Genomic DNA, 19,566 nt, shown 5'->3' on the forward strand with positions numbered 1-19,566 from the left:
CAGACTCTGCCAAATTATGCATTTAATGGTCTATGTAAGCATGGAAATACCACATTAAGCAGATTCTTTGCAGAGGTAACACAGAAATAAATAAGAAAAATGTACTGCCATCTCTAAAATTTAACCTGAGCATTTCCTTTATAACTAATAAGTCAAAATAAATACTTTTAATTTGTTGTGAAGAGAAAACTTCATCTTTTATGTTTTGTACCTTTTATATTTATGTTAAATATAATCTTCTCTGTTTGGACCAAATAAAAATTCACAAAGGAATGCAACCAGTTTCACAGTCCAAAGGATATTGTCTTTGTGTTGTGTTTGGAATGCTTACCTGGTTCTTCTTTATTGTTTTCACCAACTGCTTCCAAAATGAAGGAGAGAGAGAACCATTTCAATCATCAGGTTACTCCTACAGGCTCCTGTTTAAAAGTACTTTTTTATATTTTGTAAGAATTGTACTAAAAATAGGAACCTGTGAAAAAGCAACCTTGGGAAATCTTGACGTTTCTGCTTGGCCTGGTCTTTATCTTGTTTTCAATTCAATGTAAACAGTGCTTTGCAAAAGTAGCTTTGGTTTGCCTTTCTTATCTACTTAGTAATATCTTCCCTAAACACCCAACCTAAGCCATGAATCAAATTCTATGACAGCCTAAGGAGTGATTTTACTAGTTTTCTGGGTATTTCCGCATATCTTTAAATAAACAGATGTTTTGAAAATCATTAAGAAAAAATAAAGTATATAACAGTATTTTCTTCTGTATAGTTTTTAACAATTAAGTAAAATTATGCATCAGGCAGTGTTTTAATAGCCATGATCCTTCCGCCTGACAAAAGCATGATGCTAAACCATGGGTTAACTCTAAAATCATGAGCTGCTTCTTGAATAGACTAGTTAGTATAGCTCTGTTCTAAGTCTGAAGGTTGACTGCCCATCCTCACAGATCCAGACGTCTTATATATTCCCTGAAACCATGAAAACAAACTCAAAGCTCGCTCTTGTCACTGGGAGGGTTAGTAGCACCACTATGACAAAAAAGGCAGCACACTTACACAAGCTGTTTGTCACATCTTTCTTGAATTAATAAGGCTGTTCCATCCTGTGTCGATTTAATATGATTGAAAGCTTAATTTGTTTTATACTGTCACTATAATCACTGTAAACACAGTGTTATGTAGTTAGTGTTTCATTGCCAAGGCATATGTTTAACCTGTTGTTACTGAGTCCCTCTGTCCTTGACTTTCTCCCATGAGCAAAATGTCCATCTGATTTTCACCATTGGAAAAACTTGCTTTCTCCAAAAATGCCTTAGGTAAGAAAGAAGAAATCTGGATCATTGATGACTTCATTATTGATGGAAATAATTTAAACAACCCTGTGATGCTTCTGGATACATTTGACTTTGGGCCCAGAGAAGACAATTGGTTTTTCTATCCTGGTGGTAACATTGGTCTTTATTGCCCATATTCTTCAAAGGGAGCACCGTAAGTTTTTAATTCAGAAACTAAAAATAAAACCACTGCTCTCTACAAATCACAATGAACTTTCACCTAAACGGATTCCTTGTTGTTGTTTTGTATGACAGTGAGGAAGATTCAGCTATGGTGTTCGTTTCAAATGAAGTCGGTGAGCATTCCATTACCACCCGCGACCTCAGTGTGAATGAGAACACCATCATACAATTTGAGGTACTTGGCTTCGTTCTACCAGAAATGCTTTACATTTTATCATGAACAAAACCTAGGAACAAAGAGGAAAATCTCAGATAATTTCATGCATTATGGCTTTCCATTTTTATACAAGGACAAAACAGGTTTTACATCGTAACTCATTTTTATTAGCAGAACGAATTGTCATACTAAGGTTTATTTCTGAATTTTTGTCCTTTACTTATGACATAATCTCCCACCTTCTAAAATGGGAAGTTGTTGAAATAAATTATTTTAAACATTATAAGTATAAAAAGGACATACTCTTCTAATATTATTATTTTCATAATTGTTATGTGTTACTTAGGACCCAAGTCAATGTAACTATAGCCTATATAATGCCAGCACATATATGTAATATTTACCATGGTGTCATGAATTTTACGGATAAAATAATACTGCATTGTTTTTATAATTTCAAATATATTTTCTCTGTGTATTTCATGAATATTCATGAACTCTATTTTTCAATAAAGTAATTAATAATGTATTTTTAAAAACCTTTATTATTTCAAAAACTTAGATAAAATTAGCAGAACCAAAGGTGCATTATGCCAGGCTTCAATAGTACTAACCTCCAAAGATACTTGTGTCATATCATTGGGCAGACTTTCTTAAAATAGTGTCTAATTGCATCAACACAGTTTTGAATATTTGCTTTAGATTAACTCTCTGTAGTCTCTAAATTAGAGGTATCTCTTACATTTTAAAAGTCAGGAACCAAATGATGCCTTGGTGAAGAAATTATTCTGTATTTACTCTAAATTTTCTGTTAGGTTTTCTAATTTTAAGTTACTTATATGACTTTCTGTTATATTTTCTAAATTTTATGCTTTAAATATTAATAAAAGAGTTCTGTTATCAAAAGACTCCAAGTAGAAACAAATGCCTATAGTTAAAAAGGTTATCAAATCTCAATAGTTTATTCACCAGAGGTAAGAGGGATAAGTTCACAATAATCAATAAGTTAAGCAAATATAGATATAAATATATCCTGTTGCTATATATGTATATATATATATATATATATATATCCGGTTGCTATGATAGCAAGAAAATGTTATCTCAATGGGAAGAGAAAAAAATTTCATAAGACAAAATCACATGCATTTACTTAATTATGTTTTAGTTTAATTTACTTGAAAATATGGGGAAAGGACTGGAAGGGTTATTTCCTTAATCATTAAAAAGGTCTTTCTAAGAATGCCCTCCCTGTTCTGGGAAAAATGATTTTAATATTAAAAATATGTTGAAGATTCTGCTCATGCAAAACTGGGATTACATATATTTGGAAGGTGTCACAAGAAGGAAAATGGAAGGTATTCCTGTCTAGCAGACTAGAAAAAACTGATGGTTAAAATTAGAGAGAGAGTCTTTTCATTACTATTAATTTGGTTTGGCCATGAAAATAGGCCAAAGGTAAGAACCAGAATTCTGTGCCAGCCTCTGCTTTACCCACTTCCTAGTTGTTGTTTTTTAATAAAATGAGGGGAAATAAATTTTTCATGAGACCCATTGAGTTTCTTTATGAAAAAGTATTACTTAAAGGTAATATCCGATATTACTCAAGCAAAACAGAATTTCATAGTGTTTAATATTTCAGCAAGACAGTTCCCAGGAAATGGACTCAAGATAATAATGATGTGGTGAATCATTTCAAGGCTTATTGCTTCAAGGTAATTTGTGTCATTTTTTCTTCTTCCCCAAGATCAACGTTGGATGCTCAACTGATAGCTCATCTGCTGAGCCAATAAAACTGGAATTTTCAAGGGACTTTGGGGCAACCTGGCACCTGCTGCTCCCCCTCTGCTACCACAGCAGCGGCCACGTCAGCTCCTTGTGCTCCACTGAGCACCACCCGAGCAGCACCTACTACGCAGGGACCACCCAGGGCTGGCGGAGAGAGGTTGTGCACTTCGGGAAGCTGCACCTTTGTGGGTAAGGACCTGCGACTTTTTGCCACATTTATTTTTCATTTGGTGGTTTTCTTTTGGCATCATTATTGACTTTATCGGGGAAATTTCCACTTTCAAATTTCTTCTTCAGTTCTTCACTTGAAACAGACTGATGTATGTTTAAAACAAAGGACGCTGAACTAACATACTACTAACTTATGGTTTGAAGATAGATTTAAAGGAGCACAAAAGGGGCAGCACTCTGTCGAAGGGTTCATATCCCCCTTGGTTCTTTATTAGATCAATTGGGAAGCAACAGAAATATGACTTTCCCCTAATGTAACCCTTCCCATTCCCTCCTCCATCACAATATAAATGCAGTAGGAATTTTATGGCTTCCAAACATCTACCGATGTTTCTTGTGCGGGGAGAAGACAGAATGTTTTGCGTGTCTCAAAAAAATTGTTAGTAGTCTTTCCACAGGCATTTCTACTTTTTCAACCTCTGTCAGCATTTTTTTAAATCTTTACCCAAGAATACATTTTTATTGATGAGAGAGAGAGAGAAACATTGATCTGTTGCCTCCCATATGTGCCCTGACCGGAATTGAACCCAAAGCCTTTTGCGGTACAGGACAATGCTCCAACCAATTGAGCCACACCAGCCAGGGCCCTCTGTCAGCAATCTTGTTACATATACAAGATGGGGCAAAATTAGGTTTACAGCTGTAAGTGAAACACAGAGTACTGGCACAAGAGCAAGTATATAGATCAATGGGACAGAATAAAGAGCCCAGAAGTCAACCCACACCATTATGGTCAATTAATATTTGACAAAGGAAGCAAGGGCATACAATGGAGTAAAAGCAGTCTCTTCAATAAATGGTGTTGGGAAAAATGGACAGGTACATGCAAAACAATACATCCAGACCACCAACTTACACCATACACAAGAATAAACTCAAAATGGATAAAAGACTTAAATGTAAGTTACAAAACCATACAAATCCTAGAAGAAAACATAGGCAGTAAAATATCAGATCTCTTTGAGCAATATTTTTGCTGATGAGTCTCTGAGGGCAAGGGAAACACAGGAAAAAAATAAACAAATGGGATTACATCAAGCTAAAAGGCTTCTGCACAGCAAAAGAAACCATCAATAAAATGAAAAGGGAACCTATGGTATGGGAGAACATATTCACCAATAATTCATCTGATAAGGGGTTAATCTCAAAAATATATAAATAACTAATACAACTCAACACCAGGAAGACAAACAATCCAATTTAAAAATGGGTAAATGATGTGAATAGACAGTTCTCCAAAGAAGACACACAGGTGGCCAATAGACATGAAAAAAGCTCAAGCTCACTAATCAGGGAGATGCATATTAAAACTACAATGAGGAATCAGTTCACACTTGTCAGAATGGCTAGTGACAATAAATCAACAAACAACAAGTGCTGGCAAGAATGTGGAGAAAAGGGAACCCTAGTATACTGCAGGTGGGAATGCTGACTGGTGCAGCCATTATGGAAAACAATATGGAGTTTCCTCAAAAAATTAAAAATGGAACTGCCTTTTGACCCAGTGATAATTCTTCTGGGTATATATCCTAAGAATCCCAAAACACCAATCAGAAATAATATATGCACCCCTATGCTTATAGCAATGTTCTTTACAATAGCTAAGATCTGGAAACAGCCCAAGTGCCCATCAGCAGATGAGTGGATAAAAAAAGCTATGGCTCCTTTACACAATGGAATACTACATGGCTGTAAAAAAGAAGGAACTCTTACCCTTTGGGACAACCTGGAGACACCTAGAGATTATTATGCTAAGCATAATAAGCCAGTCAGAGAAAGGCAAATACCATATGATCTCACTAATATGTGGAATCTAATGAACAAAATAAACTGAGGAACAAATAGAACCAGAGTCATGGATACATGGAGCAGACTGACATATGTCAGAGGGGAGGTTGGTGGGGTGCTTAGGGGGCTGGATAAAGGAAGGTAAGGGGGTTAGCTAAAGAACATATATGCATAGCCCATGAACAAAGACAATAGTGTGGTGAGGACCAAGAGAGAGGGGGCAGGGGCTGGGTGAAGGTGAGCTAAGGGGTGCGGGGAATGGAAGACATCTGTAATAGTGTCAACAATAAAAAGAAAAAAATTTAAAGAGAGAGAGGAAGTCAACAAAGCAGCTTGTCTCAAAATTTGTCTTTTCCCTCAGAATAAGGACCTTATTCTGTAGGGTATGTTAAAAAAAAGTATTAATATTATACTTACAAGATTTACATTCCTGATGTGAAGCTCAGCATAATTAGAAGTCTTGGGTGTTCAAGCAAAACTATTAGTACTTTTCCAAAAGGGTAAAAAGGAATTTTCAAAAATCTGCATTATCTTTGAACATAAATCTGATTCCGTTTCATATAATCAGCATAATGTTTATAATTTAATTGTTAAGGGCTTTAATATTTTGTGTTGTTGAATATGATATTTATTTTTTAAATTTATTTTTATTGATTTCAGAGAGGAAGGGAAAGGGGGGGAGAGAAATAGAGACATCAATGATGAGAGAGAATTATTGATCGGCTGCCTCCTGCAAGCCCCACACTGGGGATCAAGCCCGCAACCCAGGCATGTACCCTGACCTGGAATCGAACCATGACCTCCTGGTTCATAGGTTGGAGCTCAACCACTGAGCTACCCTGGCCAAACAATATGTTATTTATTAATTCTTGCTATTTACAACAGGATATTCTTCTAATAGACAATCTGTGTTTAAAAAAAGAAAAAGAAAAAGCATTACTAAGCAAAATGTCCTCAAGGATCTTTAGAAGTGACCGCCGAGGAGGCAGGGAGAGTCTCTGGAGAACATTGGAACAGGTAGAGCTGAGGATTCAGCCAGCACAACCAGAAAACTGCTACAGTGGGGGTATGGGTGGGGGTCGGAGGTGGAATGAGCTTGTAGCTCAGTAAAATCTTTTTATCCAAAATCAGTTGTATTATTTAAGGTTACATATTACAAGAAATATAAAGATATATAGTAAAAAGTGGAAGAACTTACTGGAAACATACATGAACAAAGACAATAATAACATGGAGAATAATAACATGGACTCCACTCAGGAAGTGTGAGGCCATCAGCAACAGAAGGTGTGATCCTCATTTTTATCATATTGGTATTAATACACTCAGCAACCACAGCTCTCATCTTCTGGAACTCATGACTTCACATTTCTGGAAAAGAAAATCTGAACCAATCAGCTGTGGCCAGAAAGTCAATAGCAACAGAAGCCTGGCTGCCCCCAAATCCCAGCTTATGGGCAGTGTAAGCAGGGAAAGGCGCCTGGAGAGCCAGTCTCTTAGGCCCCTGCAACCAGTACCATGACCATTATGGTATTGCTGAGAAGCTCTAGGTTTTCTCTTTAATAGACCTTTAATTTCCCAGCTAATTATTAAATAGAAAACAACCCTACATATAGGTTGTAAGCCATGACTTGAGATTGCTTTGACAACTGAGACTTGCTTCAGCAAGTTCCCACATGAAAAGAATATTATTTCAAGGAGTAGGAAATAAGGTCACAAAGATCTGCCAATCAGAAGTTCTGAGTGAGGAGACCCACTCCAGGACAGTGCCCTGGTGCCGCGGCGCCTGCCTCACTTAGCCTTTGGTCATGTCCACCAGACTGTTGGCACATAAGGCATGATGATGTAATTTGGAAATATGAACAAGAGAAGTGTAGACACTGATATTTTCGCTGACTGGTATTGTCGGTTTAAAATATCCCTCCTCCAATTATAACTAAGGTACAGAACTCAGACCATCATGTTATTTGTATTCCATGTTGTTTCTATTTCTATGAAAAGAAAGTAAATCCATTAAGGAGGCATGCCCACTCGCACAATGATATAAACCTATCTTTCAAGCAGCATTCAACCATTTCTGCAAAGAGGAGAATTTGCCTTCATAGTGGTGTCTAGTCCTTGTTTCAGGAAAAGAATTAACACTCTTCTTAGAAACCACACAGGCATGAATTGCTGGAAGGCAAAAGTCAAATTTTCTCCAACTCAGTCAACCATCCCTTGGTTTGTATTCAGCACAGTACACAATAATGGCACAAGTGCTAGATGCTAAAAAAATATATAACCCATGTTTAAATGACCCCTTTCTGTGCATTTACTGGCCATTGGGCACCATAAAAAGTATTTTCAATGTTTTCAGGTATAGAAATGTCATTTTTTGCCTCCACATGTAGGCAGTTCACATTTGAAGCATAAGTGTTGAGCTTCCACTGAATTTTATTCACATCACCTTTGTGTCCTTTTCATCTAGAGTTTTTTTGTCTTTAAAACTCCTGATTGCTTTTGCTTTATACAGTTTCGTAATGAGTCAACCAAAACCCCTATTTCATGAAAGCACTGTTGTGTGCTTGAAATTTTAAGTTTACATTTAAAGAACAGGTTCTTTTGAATACCACTGGCTTGGGAGAACAGGCACTGACATTCACCAGGGAGGGTGTCAGTGAGAGATTTTCAAAATAAGATTTCAGGAGAAGACAACCACAGTGAGACCAGGCCCTTCAGCCCATTTATCATAGCGCTTGCAGTTTCTGTGTCAAGGCAGGTGAACAATAATAAATATCCAACCAAGGTGGTTCATTTGTATTCAGAACACTTGAATAAATAAGAAGTTCAAAAAAATCCATGCAGGCTTTTGTTCAAAGAAAAACTCCAGCCATTTCCCTCAGCTCAGCAGTCTGAAAGTTCAAAAGGTAGGAAGTGCTCCTGGCCAAGACTAAACTCTGACAAGTATTTGAAAATAAATTTAATTATGAACTGGCATTTTGGGGGCAGCTTAATATAGTTAGAGGCTTGATATAAATAATGAAGTTGGGGTTAAAACTTGATTCCATCTGCTTTGCTCTCTACTAAACTTTAGAAACCTAATAAAAGCTCCTAATATTGACTTCTAATTTCTGTTTTAAAAAGTATTCTGAATTTGGTTTCTACAATAATTAAAAATTGGACAGATTCACAGGGCACTAAAATGAATATACATGCCATCTCTATATCTGTCTTCTCTGAAATAAATCCATCTTCTTTGAATTGAGTTTTGTACATAATAAAATATACTAAACTATTTCTGGACCCCTACCTAAATATATAGATTATTCCCAAGGGGCTAGCTATCATCAACAATAAAAGGCAATTCACTTACAAATAAAAAGGAAAAGTACCTTTGATTTAAAAAGAAATTAAGAAGTAAGAGACATCGGTCTAAAAATAAATCTGATTTTGTCACTCCTCCCTTTAAAATAATCTATTGGGGCTCTCTCTTGACATGGTTGATGATAAACCAATAGAATAAAATAAGCCTTTTCACAACAAATGCTATGCAACAAACTGAGCATCCACTGTATGTGAAACACTATATGGGGCACCACGAGTGGGTGCAAAGAAGAAAGAGGCATGGAGATTGGCCTCAAGGAGTTCATAGCCAATAGGAAAAATATGCTTTTAAGTACCTACACCTGTGACAACTATAATAATGGAAATCCCGTCAGAATTATGGAAGAGAGAGAAATTAAAGGACTGGTTATCTGCTGTCTGACTCAGCAAGTTCACTACTTTACCCAAAAGAATTGAAAATAGGTATTTAAGCAAATACTTGTTCACAGATGTTCGTAGAAGCACTATTCACAATAACACAAGGTAGAAACAAACAAATATCCTATCCATCAGCTGGTAAATGAATAAATAAGTTGGTATATCCATACAATGGAACATTATTCAGTCATAAAAAGGAATGAAATTCTGATATTTGCTACAATGTGGATTAACCTTGAAAACATCGTGCTAAGTGAACAAAACCAGGCACTAACGGTCACCTATTTTATGAGTCTAATTATATGAAATATCCATAATAGGTAAATCCATGGAGACAGAAAGTAGATTAGTGGTTGCCAGAGGCAGGGAATAGGGGGACTGCTTAATAGGCACAAGGTTTCCTTTTGGGGTGATGAAAATGTCTTGAAACTCTATAGAGGTGATGGTTGGCTAACACTGTGAATCTGCTAAATACCACTATGTTGTGTGCTTTAAATAGTTAAAACAAAAAATATATATACTTTTGTGTTATGCGAATGTCACCTCGACTTAAAAAACATTGTTATGCAGAATGTAGATAGAAGGTATGAAAGAAGCTTCACCAAGAAAGTCAATATTGAAAAAGTTGCATCCCTGGCCAGGTAGCTTAGTTGGTTAGAGCATCATCCCTATATGCCATGGTTGTAGGTTTGATCCCCATCAGGGCACATACAAGAATCAACCAAGAATGCATAAACAAGTGGAACAACAAATTGATGTTTTTTTCTCTCTCTCTCTCTCTCTTTCTCGTTCTCTCTCCCCCTTTCCCTGTCTCTCTAAAATAAAATTTTTAAAAAGAAAAAGTTGGGCCCTAGCTAGTTTGGCTCAGTGGATAGAACATCGACATGCAGACTGGAGGGTCCCAGGTTCAATTCCAGTCAAGAGCACATACTCAGGTTGCAGGCTCAATCCCCAGTAGAGGGCGTGCAGGAGGCAGCCGATCAATGATTCTCTCCCTTCAACTCTGAAATCAATAAAAATATATTTTTAAAGAAAAGAAAAAGTTGGAAGATCAGGTGGAATTTTGACATAGTGATAGAATTGGGAAGGGCTTACAGGGAGCAAGAACTGTATTGGCAAAATCTCATAGATTGAGGAATGGAGCTTGTGTTCCCAAAATTGAATTATATTTTCTGTTTCTTGAGTGTGAGTCAGTGATAGTAACTGCCCACTGCTCATTGATCAGATGTGCTTACTTTGAAGGTATGTTGTTCTATTGATGAGCTTTTGAAAGACTTGTTCCTCTTTTCCAGATCTGTGCGTTTCCGATGGTACCAAGGATTTTACCCTGTTGGCTCTCAGCCAGTGACATGGGCCATTGATAATGTCTATATTGGTCCCCAATGTGAAGAGATGTGTAATGGACATGGGAGTTGTATCAATGGAACCAAGTGCATATGTGATCCTGGCTACTCAGGTCCAACCTGTAAAATAAGCACCAAAAATCCTGATTTTCTCAAGGATGATTTTGAAGGTAATCTCTTCTTATAAGTTTTATGTAGCTTTATGAAAGAGCTTACATTTTAAACAAAATTTGTAATTTGGAAGTAATCACTAGGTTTCACTCTAATACTTCATTAGTTATCACTGCAATTGAAACTACCCAAGCCTTCATTTAGTTCTGAATTTTATAGGGTTCCGTTTTTGAAACAATGGTCAGAGAGAGAGAACAAGACTGTAATTGAGAAAAACTAAGGTTATTTTCACCACTTTGCTATCACATGTAATTTCTCATTAATGGTAATTTTAGAAAATGTCTATAGAGGGTTAATCTTCTTGGATGGAAAGAAAAGTTTCCAGAGATGGAAATTCCTTTCATTGCTTTACCACCAACTCATTAAGCAGCCTCTTATCACTCTCTGTACCTCAGTTATACCTAGAATCTAACATTATATGTGACGATAATGTTACAACATAGAAAAATACATATGATGTAATAATTGAAAGTATTCACAATTAAATATCCTTTGGATATGCACTCTGATAAAACTGTGGAAAAACATCCTCATAAGAGAAAGTCCTAAACAAATGTAATAGCTATCTATATTAGGATAGTGAGATTAAAGATTTTTTCCTTTGTCCCAAATTAAAGACTTATTTTCTTTTTCCCAAGTTGTCTATGAAATTATTACATTTATGGTTTTAAGGTACATTCTAAAATTACATTTAGGTAGTATCAATACAATGGAATATTATTTAGACATAAAAAGGAATGAAACACTGATACTGGCTACAACATAAACGAACCTTTAAACATTATGCAAATGAAGTTCTGGAACGAGGTAGTGGTGATGATTATACAGCATTGTGAATGTGCTGAATGCCACTGAGTTGTTCATGATGAAAATGGTAGATTGCTATATTATCTGCATTTTACCAAAATCAAAAAACTGAAGTAAATCTATGATGAATATCTGAGGAGATTTGAGAGCTTGTTTTGAAAAATATTGTTTAATAGGAAATATCAAATTATCCTTAAATTTCTCCCATTACAACGGTGTAAAGCTATGTAACACTTGTCTGATACTGTCCTCACAGTAGCAAGGGCATAGTGAAGAAGTCTATGAAATGGTCACATACCCTGCCTTACTTTTGTCCTGAATCGCTCTGTGAGTAGCCAGTGTCTTCCTTTGCCGTGTAGAGGAGCAGAAAGGAGGGACCCACCTGGCTGGACCATAGGTACTCAGGAAAAGTCCCCCTCCTTCTGTCCTGTGGACCCTTAAATAACACAGCCAAGGTTAAGCAATTCAAACTTGCTAAAATGTTGAAGAGGCCTCTTATCCCAAATCTATGACTTCGATGTTTATGACTTCATATTTTGGAACTACACAAAGCACTTACCATATTCCTTAAAAATATATGACTAAATAAATAAATAAAAATGATATGACTATCATTGGAGTCAGGTAAACCACATTTTTTACCTTTTTCAGGTCAGCTGGAATCGGATAGATTCTTACTAATGAGTGGTGGAAAGCCATCTCGGAAGTGTGGAATCCTTTCTAGTGGAAACAACCTCTTTTTCAACGAAGATGGCTTGCGCATGTTGATGACACGAGATCTGGATTTATCACATGCTAGGTAATCACTTTGGAATGTTGTTGGAAAATTACATTGTGATGTACAGTGGCAGAACATCATCGAATCAGAAAGAGATCTCAAAGACAAGGCCTTCCATTGGAAATGCTAAGTTTCTCACACCAAGGACTCCATTAAGACACAATTTACATAATTTATATTCTAAAACTGAAAGAGAATTGTGCAATAACTAGATCAGAAATAAAATACCAATAAGCAGACAAAAGTTAATATCTGGTATTTTATAAGATGGTGACTAAGAAATGGCAATATTTAACTTACTTTAACTTCAGGAAAATAATGTTGCAACTTCTTTATCCATCTTCTTCAGAGTGCTTTTCATTAGCACTTGGACTGTGTAGAAATTATTTATACCGCGCTTAATAGAAAGCCTAATGGAAATACCATACACCCTCGAATTATTTACAATTAACTTTATATCCATTAGCAATTTAAGTTAAGAACATTTGAAGTGTAGCCTTATTCTTTATAAGCATTTCTGTCCAATAACTCGCTCATGCACTCTAAGCACTCATTTTCTAAATTGAGCGCAGTCCCTCAGAAACAAACATTTAGAACTGGCTCAGAGGATTATGTCCTGTCAAGAATTGAATCCTTTGATCAGTTGATGAGTGCCAAACACTTAGCCAGGAAAATAAAGAAGACAGTATAACATGTGTAAAGTGGAACCCTGACCTATTTTTGCAAGTGAACAAAAGAATGATGTTTTTGTTTTTTGAAACATTTCAGAGCAAATTAAAATACATCATAATATATTATCCTCCCTTCCTCCTAAATCTTTTATTTGTTGAGTTATAAATTTGATTATGCCCCACAGAAAATACAATTCTATCTGTGAGATAATAATTTTACAGTTAGAAGAAGCAAGATGGTATTTATCACCATCCTATTTTAATGCATATGACTTAATTTGATGCTCTTTTTTTCAGATTTATCATTGGCATCTGAGTTCTCTAATTTAAAAATTATTATGTTTTTCTAAATCTGATATGGTTTATCTATGACTAAATTAATAAAACGTTTTCCCAATACAACTAGACAACATGCTAAAAGTTTTTCTCTATAAATGACTACTGTTTTTATAGATATAAACGTCACTAGGCACTAACCATGTATTTTTTCCATTAACCCAATGTTAAAAGCTCCATTATTTATCTCATCTGAGTAGCATGCTGTGTAGGATTTGCATATATTGACCTCGAAATGCTCTGTGTAAAATCCCAATTTTCTCAGGTTAGGAGATTTATACACAGTTAATGGAGATAGAGGAGAAGAGGAACCCATGAAGAATGCATGGTTTTATATATGGAACTGATAACTTTTATTATAAGCCCCAATATATTTCGTGTGTGTGGCATGCATACATAATTGGCTGTATGCATTGGATTACACATGAATTTTATTCTGCATTACCAGGTAGCAAGCAGCCAGCCCAGGCACCAACAGTTTGCCTGCCAAAGATAACATGTGAGCTTGTTTTCATTGGCACCCCAGCTGCTTGCTGCCACTCTGCCCACCTCCCTGCCAGCTGGAAAGGCTGCACTGGCTGGCCGCCACAGTTCTCGATGGCCGGTATCATCCATCGCAGACCCAGCAATAGTCAGAGGTTGGCATAGCCCACCATCACCACCACCCCACACTCATGCTCCCCTGCCCCTGGCACAAAAGACAGAAAAGAGGCCCAGGCTTGACACACCTCTTCCAAAAGATGTCTGGCCTTTTACAAAGAGGTGTTACAACTGGTGAATTTCAATGTATCTCCCAAAACCAATAATATGAGATCTAAAAATCTACTGGTATAAACTGAGAATGAATGACTTCACCTATAAATGAGGTAAACTCTATTAATTATATTCTTCCTGTTTCGGATACTAAGGACAAGGATCCAAATTTACCTGAAATAGATAACAATACACACTCCCAAACCTGGACAGTCTTCGGACCCCTACTGTCTTCTCATACAATAGCCAAAGGGTGCAGTGAATGCTCACTTTCCTCAGATTCGCCTCTGTGGAGGACTGCAAAATAGAAATATGGGTGCAGAATTGCCTTTTTTTCAGATTTCACATTTTATTAACTCCCTTTAGCATTAAAAAGAAAATCGGGCTTTGAGATGATTTCTTTGGACATTTGTTAAGTCGTTATATTCATTAAAGCCATGCACTCCCTGTATTACCCCGAGTGCTTGTGTTTTGCTAATGGTGCGAATTTCTCGCTGAAGTAAATATCTACAGTAAGTTTTACTCGTGTCAGATTTGTGCAGTTCTTCATGAGACTGGGATGTGGTAAAGGGGTTCCAGATCCCAGGAGCCAACCTGTGCTGCTGCAGTATTCTCACAACGGCGGCCTCTCGTGGAGTCTCCTTCAAGAGTTCCTTTTCAGCAACTCCAGCAACGTGGGCAGGTACATCGCCCTGGAGTTACCCATGAAAGCCCGTTCTGCTTCTACACGTCTTCGCTGGTGGCAGCCCTCTGAAAACGGGCACTTCTACAGTCCCTGGGTTATCGACCAGGTCAGTCCCTTTAGAATTAACTATTATAATGTTGTCACTTATCTGAATGTGGCCTTAGATAGCAGCCCCCCAGTTCAGTAGAGAAAGCCCAGGATGGGCAGTTGAGTGACTTGCCCAAGGGCACACAGCTAGATTAGATGTGGCATTTAGCTTCCTTTCATTCTCTTTTCCTTCAATTGCCTGAGCCTATAAAATAAATGACACAACAGAAGGCCCAGGTCCTGCTCAGAGAAGTTTCTGCCATATGGGTAGAGGGACTTTATCAAGCGTGATACGAGGTTATAATTCTCTGAAAAGGAAAATGTGCAAATTAGCATTGGTGCCACAGGCAGTAACTCCCAAATCCTCTTTCCCAGCCTTTGAAGGAAAAAATAAATAAACCTCCCTAACATCCTATGGACAACTCTACAGGATCTTCATATATAATAAAATGCGCATCAAATAGAACTCAAAGAACCTGTTAAACTGTAGAATCCATACAAAGAATTAAACTGAAGTGCCTTAGGGTACAACTGTCCTTAAATAGAAATTTTACATGAAAAACAATCATATGTAAACCAAATTTTGCTTTTCCACATATAGTTTCCAAAGGCACAATTTGGCCCATGAAAGCTGTGAATGGTTTTGTCAATCCTTCTATTTGTTTTCACAGTTTTTCATGGCTTCTTGCCAGATGGCCAAACAGACCACATAAACAAGAGCATTCAGAAAGGCCCCCTAACAGTTGTGTTTGCTGTATAATGCCAATTGTGACCAATCTGACTGCTAAAAACAAACAAAAAGATTGTACTTTCTCATATCTTCAAGCCGAACTGAAAATTTGTGCTTTTTTAAAATTACATTTCAGATTCTTATTGGAGGAAATATTTCTGGTAATACAGTCTTGGAGGATGATTTCACAACTCTGGATAGCAGGAAATGGCTACTTCACCCTGGAGGCACCAAGATGCCTGTGTGTGGCTCTACTGGTGATGCCCTTGTCTTCATCGAAAAGGCCAGCACCCGTTATGTAGTCACCACAGACATTGCTGTGAATGAGGATTCCTTTCTACAGATAGATTTTGCCGCCTCCTGCTCAGTCACGGACTCTTGTTATGGTAAGTATTGCAGATGCAGGTAGAGGGACAGATGTGTATCAATAGGCGTCTAAGGCTTCCTCTATCAAAGGACTACATTACACCTCTGATGAGTCTGAATGTAAAACACAGGAGCACTTTGAGTCAAATCATAACTGCATTCTTGAAAAATGTATGTAAATTGAGTTTTAGTAGTTTATTTTTTTAATCTTTTTTTATTTTTCAATTACAGTTGACACACAATAATTTCAGGTATTTACCCCAGTGCTTAGACCTTATATAACTTACTAAGTGATCATCCCAATAAATCTCTTACCCATCTAACACCATACACAGTTATTAGGACATTATTGACTTATTCCCTATGCTGTACTTTACATTTCTATGACTGTTCTGTCACAACCAATTTGTACTTCTTAATCCTTTCATTTTTTTTCATCTATCTCCCAACACCTCTCTCATTTGGCAACCATCAAAATGTTCTCTGTATCTATGAGTCTGTTTCTGCTCATTCATTAATTTTGGTTTTTTTAGATTCAGTTTTTGATAGATATGTATTTATTGCTGTTTTATTGTTCATATTTTTTATCTTTTTTTTTCTTCTTCTTAAAGAAGGCCCTTTAACATTTCATGTAATACTGGTTGGGTGGTAATGAAATTCAGCTTTTTCTTGTCTGGGAAGCTCTTTATATGTCCTTAGATCATGGGTGGGCAAACTTTTTGACTCGAGGGCCACAATGGGTTCTTAAACTGGACCGGAGGGCCGGAACAAAAGCATGGATGGAGTGTTTGTGTGAACTAATATAAATTCAAAGTAAACATCATTACATAAAAGGGTACGGTCTTTTTTTTTTTAGTTTTATTCATTTCAAATGGGCCGGATCCGGCCCGCGGGCTGTAGTTTGCCCACGGCTGCCTTAGATTCTAAATGATAGCCTTGCTAAGTAGAGTAATCCTGGTTGTAGGTCCTTGCTTTTCATCACTTTGCATATTTTTTGCCATTCCCTTCTGACCTGCAAAGTTTCTGCTGAGAAATCAGCTGAAAGTTATATGGGCACGCCCTTATTAGTAACTAACTGCTTTTCTCTTGTTGCTTTTAAGATTCTGTCTTTGTCTTTAACCGTTTGCATTTTAATTATGATGTGTCTTGGTATGGGCCTCTTTAGGGTTATCTTGTTTGGAACTCTCTGTGCTTTCTGGACATGTATGTCTATTTCCTTCACCAGATTAGGGACTTCCCTAATATTTTTTGTCAATATTTTTTAAGTAGGTTTTCAATTTTTTTCTCTCTCTCTTCTCCTTCCAGTACCCCCATGACGCAAATGTTGGTACGCTTAAAGTTGTCATAGGATATTCTAAGCCACCCTCATTGTGACCAGTTTGCATCCTCTCAATTGTGCATGTACACATCGTACTCATACATACCTTGCACACACTAATGGGCCTATCTTAGGAGAAATAAAAACTGACATTGTTGCATACTTGGACTCTTCACCAGAACTTATAGACCTGGGGCCCTCCTGGTCTTTCACCACCCCAAGCTACTCTTCTTCCAAGGGATTCAAACTGGAATGTTCACAAGGACCTTGTTCTGTATTAGATTCAAAGGGAATGCTGAAATCTGAGGAATTTGATTACTTCAAAGGTCCTGCAAAATCCAGATTTTTCATATTTATTAGTTTGAACTTAATGCACATATCTTAGGGGGAATCCCAGAAGTATTCTTTCTACCTTATATTCAATCAGCCAAAACTAAACTAGACAGTAGGAGTGGAACTTGGAAAAGTATAAGGTTCATACCCTGTCCTCAATAGGTACAGTCTAGTTGAAAGAATATTTCAAAAAGTTAGAATCCAATAAATGACTAAATCAAATGCTCTATGGAATTGTACTGATCCAAAATGTAATGAGAGTTCAAAGGAGAGAGAGATGTTCAATGGATGGTCGATCCAAGGAGTTTGGTAAGATTTCAAAAAGGACCTGAGTCTCGAGTAGCATTGATTGTTGGAGTGGGTTTGAAGGGTGAATGGAGAGGAGGAAAAAAACCCATGCCATCTGGCAGCATAAGCAGAGAAGCAGAGGTAGAGCTCTCCTGTTCTATGGGGGAAACTGTGAGCAGACCATCCTGAAGGAGACCAGAGTGCTGAATTTAAAAATAGAAAAACACTTTAAGGTCCAAGATACCTACTCCCTCATTAGCATAGGGGGTTAATGAGAACTGAAGGAGTTAAGTTATGACATGGTTTGCCTATAGCAGCACCAGGGCAGAAACTCTGCCCTATAAGCTCAGCCATGTGTGCCTTCTACTGTCGGTTGGTGCAGAGTCTTGAGAGAGAGGTTGAACTGAAAGAAAAAATGAAAGAGGGAAGTGGAAAAGCACAGTTGGCAACACAGTGCCTTAAAAAGCAGCCATAGGAATTTGTGCTTGACCAGGTCATGAATAAGAAGGCACAAGTACAGAGGAATGCCTTGGTATGTTTCAGGGATATTAGCCCAAAAGCTGAGGAAGGTGGGGAAGGAATCATCCCAGTGAAGAAGCCTCAGTGGTAATCTCTGCAGGAGGCCATGAAGACCTGAACTGTAGGGCAGGAAGAGAAATGGAATGGGTAAAATCAATACAAGACGATGCAAACAAAAAGGAAAGAAGCAGCAGATCTCACAACTAGGTGATGGTTGAGTATAGAGGGTAAAGAAGAGAGAAGAGTAAAATTTTGAAAATAACTTCTAAATTTTGAACCTAGAAAATGAGTGCAAAAGTTTTGTCATTGATAGAATTTGGTAGTTAAAAATATGTTTATTTATGAGGGGAAATGATGAGTGTTTCTTTAGCTTGGGTGAAAGTAGCTTTGAGTGGAGATATTCTTTAGTGAAGAGGACTTTCAATATGCAAAGCAGGAACTTTGTGCATATTGTGCATGACAATATGCCAGCATCAGCACCATGCAGAGCTGAATGAACATTTGTTGAATGAATAAAATCAATTCTGAGACATAAATTGGGCACAGAGTTAGTAGTTGAAGCCCTAAGAGTATAGAGGTAGACAACAAGACCGGCCCTAGGCATTTTGGCTCAGTGGATAGTCTGCGGACTAAAAGGTCAATTCCAGTCAAGGGCACATGCCCGGGTTGCAGGCTCAGTCCCCAGTAGCGGGTGTGCAGGAGGCAGCCAGTCAATGATTCTCTCTCATCATTGATGTTTCTCTCTATCTCTCTCCCTCTCCCTTCCTCTCTGAAATCAATAAAAATATTTTGAAAAAGAAAAGAAAAGAAGACCAGAAATGGAGTCTGGAAGAATGTCCATAGTTGGTAGCTGTGTTAGTAAGCACAAGAGTCAGAGGGAAAATGAGACAGTTGATTTCCCAAAAAAAAAGAAAGTATAAAGAATCGGGGGGGGGGGGAGGAAAAAAAAGAATCAGGGAGTGATCAATAATATCCAGTGCCCTGGGGAGAACAAGTACATTGAAGACTGAGACAATCCATTGTATTTAACTAGAAAAGGCTGGTAGGCACCTCTGGGTAGTGAGTGATCCCATACTGGCTGTACCTGAGAATTACCTGGAGAGCTGTAAAGCTCCTGACACCTTGGCCATGCCCCAGAAGAGTGAAATCACAATCGTTGAGGGTA

The 19,566-nt window shown here is 37.4% G+C and overlaps 1 protein-coding gene across 1 annotated transcript in view; it reads left to right on the top strand.

The window, feature by feature from the left end:
* Window positions 1–19,566, top strand: part of RELN (reelin) — a 419,315-nt gene that overhangs the window by 349,807 nt on the left and 49,942 nt on the right. The window contains 7 exon segments of the mRNA XM_006085409.3: window positions 1,311–1,482; window positions 1,584–1,686; window positions 3,416–3,645; window positions 10,509–10,729; window positions 12,189–12,336; window positions 14,608–14,866; window positions 15,714–15,963. Of these exon segments, the coding sequence (XP_006085471.1) occupies window positions 1,311–1,482; window positions 1,584–1,686; window positions 3,416–3,645; window positions 10,509–10,729; window positions 12,189–12,336; window positions 14,608–14,866; window positions 15,714–15,963 (1,383 nt within the window).

The sequence above is a fragment of the Myotis lucifugus genome, unplaced genomic scaffold, assembly GCF_000147115.1.
Source record: "Myotis lucifugus unplaced genomic scaffold, Myoluc2.0 scaffold_18, whole genome shotgun sequence".
Lineage (NCBI taxonomy): Eukaryota > Metazoa > Chordata > Mammalia > Chiroptera > Vespertilionidae > Myotis > Myotis lucifugus.